The sequence below is a fragment of the Numida meleagris genome, chromosome 12 (assembly GCF_002078875.1).
Source record: "Numida meleagris isolate 19003 breed g44 Domestic line chromosome 12, NumMel1.0, whole genome shotgun sequence".
NCBI lineage: Eukaryota > Metazoa > Chordata > Aves > Galliformes > Numididae > Numida > Numida meleagris.
In genome coordinates, this window is record NC_034420.1 from 7257130 (window position 1) to 7271682 (window position 14553).

Sequence of the window (14553 nt, forward strand, 5' to 3'; positions counted from 1 at the left end):
ACCGAAAAGCCAGCTCTAATGCTAAATTCTCCACTTGGAAAGCAACAGAGAGAGACGGGATTTGTTCTGTAGCTATTATTATCTGTGCAGACTGTCACGGCTCGCATGCAATGTCTCTGGGGGATGCTGCTCTGCCTTGCAGGACAGAGGCACTGTGTTGTGGCATTCAGCTTTCCTGGCCTGGGCAGTGGCTCACTCGGCCCTATGTAACCTGCTCATGCACAAACCAAAGCCATTGCATTTCCATCACGCAGTGTCCAGACTACAAGCTTCCGCTCCTATAGAACTCCTTAATTTCCCACGCCTTTTTTTAAGCTTTCCTGGGAAATATAAGGCATTTTCAGAAGAGTTCTTGTCTGAATATGTTATTGGATAGCTCAGCAGAAGCCAGTCGTGGCAAGTCAAAGAGGCTGCTGGTTTTGAGTTAGAAGATGCGTAAGACAAAGGAAAGCACAAAAAACAAATAGAGCCACACCACCACTTGTCTTCTGCAGCACACTGGCAGTGTCCCACTGGTGTTTGGGCTGGCTCCCACTTCCATCCTCCCAAAATAGATTCTATTTATTTTTATCTTAATGGGTTAAGATGGCAGCTGCTAAGCAGAGCTGATGGTCTCAAGCGTATCCTTTAAGTTTAAAGAGCGATTTGACTCATTTTATGGGGGCTTTTGGAGAGGGACAATCACTCTCCACAGAGCACTCAAAGACATCCAAGCTCCTTTCAGGCAGGGCAATAAAAGTGACTCAAAACACCATTCCACACTAAGCCAGCAGACCTGCTGGAGAGAAAATGCTTTTCCCTCCCATTAGTACCTTCTAAACATAAAAATGGAAAAAAAAAAAAATCAAAGGCCCTACACTTATCTGTGAAGAGCGACATACCTGCTCAGCCATCGCCCCGCCTTGAGAGCCGCTCGTTAGGCCACCTCCAGCTGCAGCTGCTCCTGTCCTGTCTGACTCTTGTCTGGCTATGAGGGCACTGCCACGAGGTCAGTGTCTGTAACAGTGCAGTGCATTCACTCACTGAGAACCAGCAAGGGAAAACCCTCCGTTGCTGAGACACACCAGCTCTTGTAACGGTCTCCTGCAATGGATTAGAAAAAAAAAAAAAAACAGAAGAATGGAGAGTTGTGTGCCAGGGCTGCTCTGCTTCATTGCAGAGGGGCAGCTCATCAGTTTAACAGCGTGCTGCCAGCATGCTCTCCAGCTGCGCTGTTTGAGGGCCACATCCAGCTCACACTTAGGGTAGCAAAAGCCAGTGCTGGGTGCAGGGGAGAGGAGCCCATGAATAGCGAGATACACGCAGCATTTTAATGGCATCACGGCTCTGCTGTATTGGTTGGTACCCAGGCAGCAGTGAGACATCCCCACCTCTCCAGGAGCAGCCTCACTGACTGCTTGCAGGTCACAAAGCCAACTGCAGATACTCCCCATTTTTCAGTTGTGTCTCTAATGCAAACAAATGCACCTAAATCCACTCTCACCATGTTCCAAGGGCAAATGCAGCAGAAAACTGCAAAAAAAAAAAAAAAAAAAAAACAACTCCAAAAACAAAAACCATCCACATCAGATCTCTGATGCAGACGAATTCCGGCACAAAAAAGAATGACACCTGCAGAGCACTCCTGCTCTGCTGGCACTCGGCACTGAACAGAGCAGAATGTGCCTGCTGGCTGGCAGCAGCTGTGCTGGCCTCAGGGCTGGCCACCAGCACACGTGTGCTGGCCAGGGCAGGGCCCCGCACCCACGGCAGCAGCACCTGGGCACAGAGCAGCCCCAGGGCCAGCACTGCCATCCCAGAACAGCTGACTCCATCCCACGGCAGCCAGCTCCCGCTGCAGCCCTGCTGCCTCATCACCAGCCATTGCTGGGGCTTTGCAATTTCTGTGAAAGCTTAAAGCAAAACCTCACCCTTTCCAAAGACAGGAATTTCCCACCCCGTCATCTCAGTGTCAAAGTCTCCACTCCTTGTCCCACGCACCCGCCTGCAGCACCTCTGTGCGGTACCGCTGGCTCTGCTCAACATTCACTTTTGCAAAGATGCTGCTTCATGAGGATATTTCAATCCAAGCCTTGAATAATCTCTCCTTACTGTTTCATCGAAATTATTCCATACGCAAGACCCTTGTTTCCACCCTCAGCATGAGATATGCTTCCCTTGCTAGTACTCAAGGATTGAGCATCAACCCCGCTGCCCAGGGCCCTACAAACCCTGCCCGTAGGGGCGGTGGCTACGGCAGAGCAGAACCCCCCCAGGCCCAGTGCCAGAGCTCCGCAGCATCCTGCAGGGGAGAGGAAGGGGAAAGGCTCCCCAGGCACCGAGAGCTCTCCAGCCATGTGTGTGCAAAACTTCTGCCCACGCCACGTGACAGAGGAAGAGGCTCAGATCCATTACACAATAATAAAAATATGCCTTTGGCAAAGCTGAGCCAAAACCTAGAGCTGCAGCAGGAAGCCAGCAATCCATGCAAAACGGGGAAAAACATTAATAGAAAAGAAAGACCCACGAAGTCAGAACTCGGAAGGACGCAGTCGCGGGAGGACGGGGTTTGTGCTCCATGACGTGACAGCAATCTGCAGCAAAACATCTGCTGGAAGCCGAGCGGAATCCCAGCGCCTGTCAAGATCTCGCTGAAGAGATTAAGCCTCGGTGAGTACGTTCCCTTTTCCCCTTTTTTTGTCTCCCTCTTCCTCTTAACCTTAACTTGGAAAACTTACCAAATATGGGCTAAATTATCACACGCTCAGGTTTCCAACACCTGCACAGGAAACCATGAAGACAACAGCCCGAGTTGGAAGAAATAACTGGGAAAGGAAACAGCAGAAGAGGCGGTGTGGTTCTGGGTGCAGGAGATGCATCGTTCTCCTTTACCTCCTTTAACACTATGCTCAGCAGATCAAGTTCCTATCTGCTACGGCAACTGCATGGGCTTTTATTGGAAGTTAAATGCGTGCCTTTCAGCTTTCCCTCTCCATGCAGAGGTGCTCACTGTCACTGCATTGCACAAGGCCACTTCCCTGCCAAAAATCCCCATTTGGCCACCATGCCTGCTGCCAAACCACCACCACATCCAGCAAACCCTTGAGGTTTTCCCTCTGATGTGGTCTCAGCCCAGCTGCCCCACAAGCAGTGGGAGGTCCAAGTGCTCCTTTGCTCCCGGGGCTCACTCTCATAGGCAAAAGCTTTTCCTGCAGATGCCCCTTTTTAATGCTTATACATCTACAGAAGTATAACTTGTGGGTATCCACAGCATCATTTTACAGACTGCACTGATCCCAGGGGATGCCCCGGACCCCACAGCAGCAGTTCCCATGGATTCAGCTGAAGGATGCAGGGAATAACCATCCCTAATTCCCAGCTGACAGGCACCTGTCACCACCTGCCCCGGGCTCATCCTGCCACCCCAGGGCTTAGACATTCTCCGCACATTTTGGAGCCTCTGAGAGCCCAGAGGCTGCAGGCAGATGGCCCAGCAGTGATCAGTGATAAGAGCTGGAGGCCTCAGCCTGGAGCCTGCCAGCATCCAACACCAACCTCAGAGCAGCTCAGCATTGCCTGCATCCACCATCGCCCCATCTCCCCCGCAGGCAGTGCTCTGCCATCAGCTCTCACAACGCTGGGCACAGGGTGCAGTCCTACACAGCAGGCATTTATCATGGCCAAAGGCCTCCAGAACCCTAGTACAAAAAGCAATAATTAAAATGTTGCTCTAGAAGTAAGACCTCAGCTGAAACTGTGCTGCATGGCCTTTGGTGCCAGGTCTGCTGCTCATACCGAGGAGAGGAAAGATGCTGGTCTGTTTCCAATTTGCTTTTTGGAGCTCATCATATGTTCTACACCAAGAAGCAATTTTCCTTTTAAGGTGGAACAGAATGGGTTTTTTTTTTCTTTCGAAGGGATTCCTTTAAAAGGTTATTTATAGATCCTCCAGTGAATGTGACGCTGCTGTGATGTGGGATGCAGTGCTCTTGTGGAGCCCCAAACCAGCACTGACCCAGGAGCCATGCAGGGCACCCAGGTGGCCAAGTGTTCCCCATGTGCACACATGTTAGCACGTGAACCTCCCAGCCTCAGGGTGCTGTGTGTTACTCCGCAGGGTTAACTAGGGGCACTGCTCAGAGGTAAATAGATGTACCCATGCAAAGAAAGCTTCAGAGAAGGCACTGCCCTCTGTGCTGTGCTTTACTCTTGCTCATTCCTTCTCCCTGTGGAGCAGTCCCACCCTTTTCCCCGGGTTACGCTGCACAACGGAATGCCTCCTTGCCACAACTACTTAGTGCCAGCCATCTCCAAACACATCTCCCTTCTCTCCTGCCCCATTTGAGGTGATTACTGGGAAGTGAAGATGGAGCTTTCCTTAGGATCTCCCCACTCCAAAGGCATTTTAGCACTTTGTTTCCCTTCCTGTGAAGTGAGAAGTCTTCATTCAGCTGTCCATGTTAATACTGCTTTGTGGTTTCAGTCTCACAAGGCCATTAAACCAGCACTTTTCACCAGCAAATAAACTTGGGTATAAGAAAAGCAAAGGAGCCCAGAAGAACGAAGTGGCTTAGCAGCCACATCCAGCTCAGAAATCTGTTCTGCATTTCCCACTTCTCTGCATGTTCTTAATTATATGTCTCGCAGAACCGGGGGGCTCCCACTCAGCATTAATGTATGGCATATTGCTGGCTGGATCTGGAGCATGTAATGTGCATTCCCACCCCCTTCAGGAGCTGATACCAGGGCGGGAGCACTAAAGCAACATGAAATGTATACAATGCTTCAAACATCTCATTTCCAGTGCAGGAGTTGAACATAACGCCACTAGGGAGATGCTAAAGCCTCCCAGTATTTGGCTTCGTGCCACGCAGGGTCCTGCCTGACCGAAAGGCCAGTGAAAGACCGGGGGTATCACAACTCATCTGTCTATTGCAAATTTGCCTCAGCATCAAAGCATGAAGGCAGTTTCCTTGCTTCACAATCCCTGCTTCTGTATTTAGCTAGCAGGGCTGGAGATGTGATAAGAAAGCCCACGCAAGTGGATGAGCCTTTCAAAATATTTAACCTCCTCCAGTAGAGGGTAGCTGTAGCTGTGAGGGAAAAGACTGCATTTCATAGAGACTTTGCCACTCGCCTGGAGCTCAGGAATTGTATCGAAGTGATACATGCCTACTCCTTTGGCTTGATCTCTCTTAATCACGGAGTGACTGAGAGAACAGTGAACCAGACAGAGATGTTTTAGGTTTTGTCTCATATCTCCAAGGACTACTCCAACTACAGAAGGTCAAAGAAAGGAATTGGGCCAGGGGACGCCTTCCATCCCCCACCAGCTTGCTTCTACACTCAGACCACTGGGAAACAGCTCAACGCCATCAGCATCTCCCTCAGCCCATGGTCAGTGCCCGCAGCTCACAGCTGTGACCTCCTTCTCTGGCAGGAGGAGGAGAAAATTCTCAGCCTGGGTACCACCACATGCACAGCATCCTCCAGAGCTGGGAGGGGATGGCAGGAGGACCTTCGTTCACCTGCCAGAAATTGATACCACAGGGGAAATCCTCCCTTTAAGTATATCTGTAACCAGGTGCAAAACCAATGCAAACTCTACACTCTTCTGATATTCAGAGTCTCGGGTGGGTTGTGCATGAAGATGAGCTCCTGTTGGTCAGCCTGACTTTGTGCACCTTCCCTAAGCTGCTGCCCCAAGCACAGTTTTAAGATGCACTGGGGTTACTCTGCGTGCAGCTCTTTGCAAGCAGCTCACGTGCAGACATCCAGAGGGAGGTGTTACTGCGTGATAACTGCTCTGCATCACTAACAGTTCCACAGGAATAATTTTATTCTAGGAATGATTTCCTATCAGAAATCCATCCAGGAGGGGAGTCAGACAGGCCCAGGAGGATCAGCCTCCCCTGTCAATGATGGCAGAGGCAAGGCTGCTCCAAAAACAAATGAAACATACCTTGCTGTATTCTACACCTAAAGTAATGGCTTATGGTCAAGACAGGAGACAGCAGCAAACAGGGCTGTTAATAGCCATCCATCTTTCCAAGCTGAGTGAGAACCACGAGCCCCTGCAGCAAGGCAGGTCACAGCAGTGGTGGCTGCAGCAGGGCTGATCCTGGCTGCAGGCAGTGCAGCTGAGCACGATGAGGAAGGGGAACCCCAGGCAGGTGTCCTGGGCTAGCAGGGGCTCAGTGCATACTGTCAGGCAAAACGTGGTAAGAATTTCCTTGACTGACTTGACCCAAGGCCTCCACAACTCAGCTCAGCCCCACATCACCCTGGTGTTTGTGCTCAGACTCAGTAATAAACCCAGCAACACAGCAGCAGTGCAAGTCTCAGGGCTTTGGTGTCAGCTTCCCCAGTTTCTCCTCCCTCTGCTCTATTAGTCCAGAGCATCTGCTTAGTGCACTCCTCTGCCATCACTACTCAGCTCCTGGTGGAAAGGAGGGTCAGGAAAGGGCAAAGAGGAGCAAAGAGGTAAGAGAGAACACACACTAAAACAAAAAGCTCCCCTATCCTGCCAAAAGAAAAAATCCCAGTCGTGCCCCAATTTCACACAGCCCTGGCAGAGTGCACCCCACCGCACGCACACACGGGTTGCTGCACACATCAGCTGAGCCCCCATCTCGTTTCTCCAGGCTGTGCCATGATTTCTGCTGTCCTCCTCCTCTGGACTGTGCCCTGCGTGGCCAACCACATCCTCGGGGGCTTCGCCAAGGCAGCGCTGCAGGAGAGCCCCCAGCTGACGTGCAGCCTGCCGGGCCCCCCTGGGCCTCCCGGCCCTCCTGGTGCACCTGGAACTCCGGGGACAGTTGGCAGGATGGGCTTCCCAGGGAAAGATGGCAAGGACGGCAAGGACGGGGACAAAGGTGATCACGGTGATGAAGGTAAGAGGGAAGCTCTTTCTTTTCAAAACAAGGGTAAAATGTAAAAGCGTGAGTGGAACAGCCCAGTTAACAGCAACGTGTCATCCCACATCCAAGCCCAGAGCACGCTACATCTCATGAGACACTTCCAGGAATTCAGCCTCCTCCTCTCAACATTCCCTCTCATCAGATCCTGCCAGTGAGTTTTGGATTCTCACACTGCCTCCAGGCGCTCCCACGTAGCGCTGCCACAGCAGCAGGTGGAAACATTTATTTTCAAAATATCGAATCCTTGAAGGTCTAATCAGCTTAAACAGCAACAGAAAGTATTTCAAACATCATCCCAAACCCTGTGCCAAAACCTTCCAAAACATATTATTTGCTGATAGATTCTTAATGCTGCATGTAATTATTTTGATCTTCCCTTTGTTATTGCACATATTTCCTCCGGAGGGAGACTCTCCCTGTTTTGACACACACATGCTGGGTGAGAGACAAAACACTGCTCTCTGATTCCTGCTTTCAAGAGAAACAGAATGAAATGAGAAATTACGCACCAATTCCCTGGAGCGTTCTCACTGGGTGTCAGGCACTGCTCTGACCATGCTCCATCTAAATCAAAGCACACATCCACCCTCCTCTGATCCTGCAGTCGGGCTCTTTTTTCTGTCAGTCTACTGAGAGCATCAGGGCCAGCTGGAGTCAGAAGGCAGTGATTTCCCATCACCACACTAGAGTGCACTCCTGGTTCAGCATAATGCCAGTGTGCCAATGCTGCATCTTCTCTCACACCCAGAACAGAGAATCTGGAGAACGTTTCCACTCACAGCCATCCAGCCTTGCTACAGCAGGGCGTAAGACACAGTGTAAATCCCAATGAGTTACATGATTTATGTCCTGATGTGTGTCCTGCCCCAGGTGGAATTGAATTGGATTCTTACCACTGTGATTTTCCTCCTAAGTGAAAATATACTGCTGCAGCGATACAACCCCTTTCCACTTGCCAAACCTTCACTGAAGAGTTTACGGGGTTATTTGTCTTCCAGGTCCACCTGGCAGAACAGGAAACCCAGGCAAGCCGGGACCAAAGGGGAAAGCAGGAGCTATCGGCAAGGCAGGCCCACGAGGACCAAAGGGATTAAAGGGTAATCCTGGAAAAAATGGAGCACCAGGAAAGAAAGGACCCAAAGGGAACAAAGGTGAGCCTGGGATGCCAGGACCCTGCACCTGTAATGCCAACAAAGCCAAATCTGCCTTCTCTGTAGCTGTCTCTAAGAGCTACCCAAGAGAAAGGCTCCCCATCAAATTTGACAGGATCCTGATGAACGAGGGAGGACATTACAATGCTTCCAGTGGGAAATTTGTGTGCAGCATCCCAGGTATTTACTACTTCACTTATGATATCACTTTGGCCAACAAACATTTGGCCATTGGCTTGGTCCACAATGGGCAGTACCGGATCAAGACTTTTGATGCCAACACTGGGAACCATGACGTTGCCTCTGGATCAACCATTCTCTCTCTGAAGCGAGAGGATGAGGTGTGGCTGCAGATCTTTTACTCTGAACAAAATGGGCTCTTTTATGATCCCTACTGGACAGACAGCTTATTTACTGGCTTCCTGATCTACCCTGACCAAGATTATCTCAATGAAATATAGAGTGAGAAACAAGCCCGTGGGGGAAAAAATATAAGAAATGAATGTGACTTCAGCAAAGTGTAGCCTGTACCTGGACATGTGTGGTCTTACTGCATAATTTCACATTTTTGGCAGTACCAGCCCATATTGGCAATACAGATATTTACTTGACGTCACCAACTAGTCCACAAAGTGTATCAGGAACGGTAGGATCAATCTTTAAGTGACCTCGTGACTCTGTAAATCTTGAAGCCACCTGTTATGTCTTCCCACTGCCATTCAAACATGCCACAGACGTGTAACTTGATTACTGGTGCAGCATGTTTTGTTTTTATATTATTGTAATGCATGGAGACCAAAAAACCATTTCCCGAATACTGAGCTTACAAGTGCCATTGATGTTGGAGATTGTATCAGTGCCCCTCCTTCCGCCACTCTCATTAATAATAATAATAAAACTTGCTACACTTAACCAGCTACTTAAAAGTCAGGAAGTTATCAGCTGCCGTTACAAAGGTACCAGCAACCCTCAGCCTCATCAAAGCAGTACTAATAAGCAAAGGCATCCGGTTTAAATAGGACACAAAGAAGAGAGCTCATTTAAGGCTGAAGGTGAAGCTCCTGGTAAGACACAAGCCACCACATCGAGCACTGCTGGCGCTGCTCAGAGTTGAGCCGCAATACAGCAGTGCTGGAATCTTGCATCTGCTTTCAGACGAGCGTCGAAAAGCTGTGACCAGAACCTGACATTGGCTGTGCAAGCCCAATACCTGCCAGCCTCCAACCCATGGCAGAGGGAAACGCTGCAGAAAAGACTCGGTTTTTAGAGTGCATGAACCTTCACTCCAGAAACAGGTTCATCACCACTCCCACTCCTCCATCCCTGCCAGCTTTTGCTGGAAGGAAACACTCATGGTGCTGCTGAGATGCTCCTCAAGGGCTTAATGCTGCAGATAGACTCTGTCTTACTGACGTGCTTTGCCTTTTTTGGATGTCAAATATTACACATGATCCAATGCTAACATAGTGGTTCTAAACTGCATTAAAAAGAAAAACAAAGCAGAAGAGGCCAGAGATGAGCTTTTTGGTTTCACTATGATGAGCTTTGCATTTTCCCCCATCCCACCCAGCAGCCATACAGGGATATGCTCCCAAATGGAGCACCACCATCACAGCAAAGAGAGCTCTCCTGTGTAAGGCTGCTCACTAGTTGCCTTGCCCCAGCTCATGCAGCCACTCTCTACCAGAAGTCCGTCTGCAGTCAGAGAAAAGGAGTCTTCCTCAATATCTGAGGCATCTTCTTGGTTTCCACACTCATATTTCTTGTCTCCTCTACTGCTACAGAAAAGCTCATATCAATTTCCAGTTCCTCTCATCTGCACATTTAGACATTGAGGAGATAGCTCAGAAGAACAAATTAAGAGATATATATGTATTTTAATCTTTCTTCTACAAGTCATTATATTTGCATGATTTTGTGAACAGAATTGTGTTATATCTTCTGAAAATGTTTTCAAATACTTTTTTTTTTTAAATAAAGCTGAACAAAACTACCAGTGGAACATCCTTGATGCTTATTAAACAGTTTCCGTGAAATTATTTCAAAGCTGTTACAGATTCCACAGATGCTGCCAGTTTCAGTGATGGATTTTGTTGGGCTGGTTGCCACCAGCATGTTTCCTCCCTCCTAACCCCATAAGCCGGGGAGCACACACTTTCTGCTCTCTGTGCAAGGCTTTCTACAAGGTGGAACAGGGTCTGTCCATCCCCCTGCAGCTGCTCACCCTGCTGGCAGAGGTCCTATCCCAGCAGCAGCTGCACAGACAACGTGTTTTCCTTTGCAGTGCTCTCATTTAGTATGTCCTGGCCTGCATTTTGCAGGCAGCAACAGTTCAAGCCTTTATCTCTCAGTGCCCAGTCCTGCACTTCCACCAGCAGCCTGGGGAGGAGGCGGGGCTGCTGCCAAAAGGGAGAGATCTTGTTCCCTTCCCATCAACCACCTCCAGCATGATTTTGGTTTTCAAATGGGTTACTGCTGAACCCCCTTGGTACAAGGCAGGCGCCAGAGCTAGGAGGGGATGGCAGAGCACCACAGGGAATAAGACTGAGGTGTGGAAGCAGCAGTCAGCAATTAGCTCAGCTGTACTGCCAACCAGCTTCTAGGGCTGGACTCCCTGTTGTCCCATTATCTCAGCAGGGAGCATTTCCCCATCGTCAGTCCTCTCAGAGGCCCACTAGCTGGTTTCCCCTGATGAGAAACCATGGGAGTTATTAGCTCTCTGGCAAAGTATCCTTTTTGATCTAGTGAAAGGGAAAACGTGCAAGCGCATCCAAGTTGGGAAGATCAAAATGCAAGTTATAAAGAAACCCCCTGCTAAGCATTCAGTAGCACAGAGCTTGCTTTCTGTCCAGGGCTGAGGCTCTCCCCGCTGACCAGGAGCACTGGCTCCAGAACGCCCACATCCACCCCTGGGAGCTGCCTGGGTCACAGTGCTGCTTCTGTGCAGCATAGCTCAGCTCCAGCTCTGTGGATCTGCTGCCATCAAGGACTCAGGAGGGAAAGCTCAAACCAGTAAGATACAGCAGGCAGAAGGGAGAGGACTGTTTCTTCCAATTATTTAACCTGCGATTGGGCTGCAGTCATTCAAAAAATATCATACAACAATTATGTCTGTGAAAGAGACACGGTTGTTTGAAGTACAGAGATTCCTCTGAAAAAGATTCCTCTCTTCTTAGCATGTTTTAAGATTAACCAAAGCAACCAGTACGCTGAACAAGATGGCTCCGCTCAGCACAATTCTGCACAAAGCATCTCCTCCAGCAGCTGTGGGCTCCCCTCCTTCTGCCTCCCCCAGGAGAGGAGGGAGGGAAGGGCAGCAGTGCTGGGATTATCGCAGAGCTGACCATGGGAACACTGAGTTTGGGGTGTTTTTTCCTCTCTCAAAGTAACTGGCTCAGGCTTCAGAGCATTTCAGAAATGATATATTCTGGCTTGCTCTCGCATCTTCAGGCTGCACTTTGGTTTGCAGCTCTGTTTGTCTCCAGCCAAGCAGCTATTTATTTGGTTTTTATGTGTACTTATTTTTATTGTTGGTATTTTTTTTTTAATGAAAAATGAGATCTGCATAAGATTTTTTTTTCCAGGAACATGGAGTTTCTGGAAAAACACCAAGTAAAGAACTCCAGCTTTCACAGCCAAGCTGTCACAAGAGAGAACTGCTCCCACGCAGGCTGCTCGCCTCAGCCCAGGCAGCTCCCGGCACCTCCATCGCAATGGGAGCAGAGCTGGGAACGTCTTGGCCAGGCAAACATGTGGCAGATGCTGTCATGAAGGAGGGAGGAATGTCCTGGCCAAGGCAGGATGCCATGTGAGGGCAGTGGATGCAAACAAGGCCCGTTGCACTGCAGCAGCCTTCTCCACTGCAAGCACCAGAGCCGCTCTTGGTTGCCTCATGCACCGAGTTTTGTTACAAGGAGGTCCCTCTGGGCACTCAGCATGCCAGGAGGAGGCAGGGAGTGCAACACCTACCCTCAGCAATCAGTTAGCAATGACAGCTCAGCTGCTTCATCTCGTGGTTCACTAGAAGCCAGCACAGACACAGCTGCAAAAACACTCACACAGGTCCCCTCCACGGGGGCAAAGGGTTTCACTGCCACATGAACTCCTCTCCACCACCACAGGGCTTTCTCCCTCCCACTTTCATCCCCAAACCACACAGTTCATGCCAGCAGAGCAGAGCCTTCCAGTCCCCATCACACCTTCCCTCAGGGAGGCCAAGGGAGGCCCAGGAGCACCTGCCTCATGCAGCTGTGTACCATTCACCTGGGTGTGCACTGCTCTCCTGCCAGGTGACACTTCTGCCTTTGAAGCAACACAGGCCCAGCAGCAGAAGCTGCAGCATGCCCTCTGGATGAGGCAGGCCTGTGACTGCAGCCCCACAAGTCCCCAGCCCCTCACCCCCCAGCTCCAGGTGCAGCACCCCCAGCCTAGGGACACAGAGGCTGGCCTGGCCCTCATGTGTGGCACCAGGGATTTACTGCAGGGAAAATAATAATGGGTCTCTCACCCAAGAGCCACAGTAGTACTGCTATAACCCCATAATTACCTCAGCTCGAGGCATTTTCAGTGAGCACATGCTGGAGAGGCTGTGTCCCCAGGTGCTTAGCAGGCAGGTCAGGAAGAGAAAGACTCCTACAAGGGAGGGCCCCTTCACAGGGTTTCCAGTTTCCACATAAGCTGGTGGCCAGGAGGAGGAACAAGGAAGTCCCCACGCTTCAGCTATAGCGTATTCAAAGGGACATCAGGGAGGGCCTGGCTGGGCATCTGTTCTTGGGCACAGAACTGAGGTACACCAGGCTGCTGGGAAGCAGAGGGCCCACAGACCCCCCAGCATTTATCACAGCCAGTGCTGTGCCCCCAGAGTCCCGGATCTCAGCGTTCCAAGGTGAGGGGACAGGGCAGCCTCTCTGCAAGTCCCATCACAACAGCGAACACCGCTGAAGGAAGAAGCCCTGCTTCCTTCTTGCTGTTTCTACCTCTGCTTTCTTGCTGTTTGTTTTGTGCTTGCTTCAGCTCCCTCAATGATCCTACAGAATGTTAAAAATTATAGAAAGTTAGCCTGACAGACTACGTTTAACAAGGTGGGTCAGGTAGTGAAAATACAAGCTGAATGACAGAGCTACAAAGGAGCAGGGTGAAGCAGAGAGATAGCAAAACATAGATAGGGAGAACCAGAAGGAAGGAAAATCATTTCTTTCAGTAGAAGAAAGCCACCACGCTCATCTGAGTGAAAGCTCTCAAACTGGCTGAAATTGTCGCTCAAGATGTTGCTGATACAATCTGGCTTTGGGATTTTGATGAAACATGGGGCAGCTGAGTAGCATCAACCTGGGCTGTCCATCTGGGGAAGGAAGAGCCCTGTGGGGGTATGTGAGCAGGCACCAGTAATCCCTTCTTGTGCTCACCTCTTGCTGGGCACCAGAGCAGCCCCCCTCTACTTCTGGTAGCAGGTGGGTGCTGGCAGCTGCCCCGAGCTTCAGAGCACAGCTACAAGCTCAGTGTTGTGCGTGGGACTTGATTAAGAAGCCCATTCTTTTCCACCAAGAGCACTCCAGCTCCTTGCTGATTGATACAGGTGCAGCCTCTGCAATGCAGCATTTCTGCTGTGTTCTTCCCCAGCTGAAGCCCAGTGTGCCAGCAGGTGAAATACAGGTTGCCTGAGCCACTGCCTGGTAGACTGGAGGCTTGTGTCTTAGCTATTTTCAGATAGCTTTGTTCAGCCTGAATGCATTTTATTGCCGTAGTGTCCAGGATGGTGGGATAGTAGTAAAGCTGCTCACTTGCTCAAGTTGATCTGATTCTTAAAGAAAAGCCCCTCAATACTGATACTCACTGAGGAACTAAGTTTACATCATTTAAATCTCAGTGGCTGTACCTGTGCTTTACTCAGCCATGCCTTATTAATAATGATAGATGTGCATAAACTTTGTCTAAATTAATATAAACTCTTGGTGAGCCTATTTACTTTGCAAATTCTCCTGGGATTTTTCTTTGATCTCTCACAGCCTCTTTGCTGAACCACTTGCAAGTTTAATGCAGGCAGTTCTGCTGGGGCTGAGGCCTGTGTTTTAACCTCGGCTGTACCCGTTATATCAGAACTCCTTCCTGGCCTGAATGGTTCTTTTCAGATGGAAAAGGTACACTGTAACTGCACTCAATTTTTTTTAGAATAATATTATTTAACAGTATTAAGGTTGAGAATAATGTTGAGATAATATAGAGGTAAAAAAAAAATCTAACAAAATGAATACATCGCTGTGTGAATCACAGCTGGGTTGTTTGTAAGGAAATGCTCAGAGTGCTGTTCAACATGTTTTTTTTTGTGTTCAGTTTTAAGTGAAAAGAGGAAAAAAAGTGGTTTCGTTGCTTAAATTAGGGCACTCAAGTACTTTGTTTAAGGGATAGCGGGGTAATTAGATGTACTTGAAAGAAAATAGGGAAAAATTGTTTCTGATGGACACTTGGTGGCAGCTTTTATCTGCAGTTTTAATGGCCGCTGCCAC

General features: G+C 49.5%; 1 protein-coding gene across 1 annotated transcript; it reads left to right on the forward strand.

The window, feature by feature from the left end:
• C1QTNF2 (C1q and TNF related 2) lies at positions 1634-14334 on the forward strand. Its single transcript, XM_021410814.1, has 3 exons — positions 1634-2649; positions 6624-6872; positions 7898-14334. Exons 2-3 carry the CDS (start codon positions 6632-6634, stop codon positions 8509-8511), a joined length of 855 nt encoding a protein of 284 aa, XP_021266489.1. The 5' UTR covers positions 1634-2649; positions 6624-6631; the 3' UTR covers positions 8512-14334.

Bases quoted from the DNA above. Each gene is read 5' to 3' on its own strand.
- C1QTNF2 (XM_021410814.1), top strand. From the start codon at position 6,632: ATGATTTCTGCTGTCCTCCTCCTCTGGACTGTGCCCTGCGTGGCCAAC. The intron at 6,873-7,897 runs GTAAGAGGGAAG...TTTGTCTTCCAG, and splicing joins AGGTGATCACGGTGATGAAG to GTCCACCTGGCAGAACAGGA.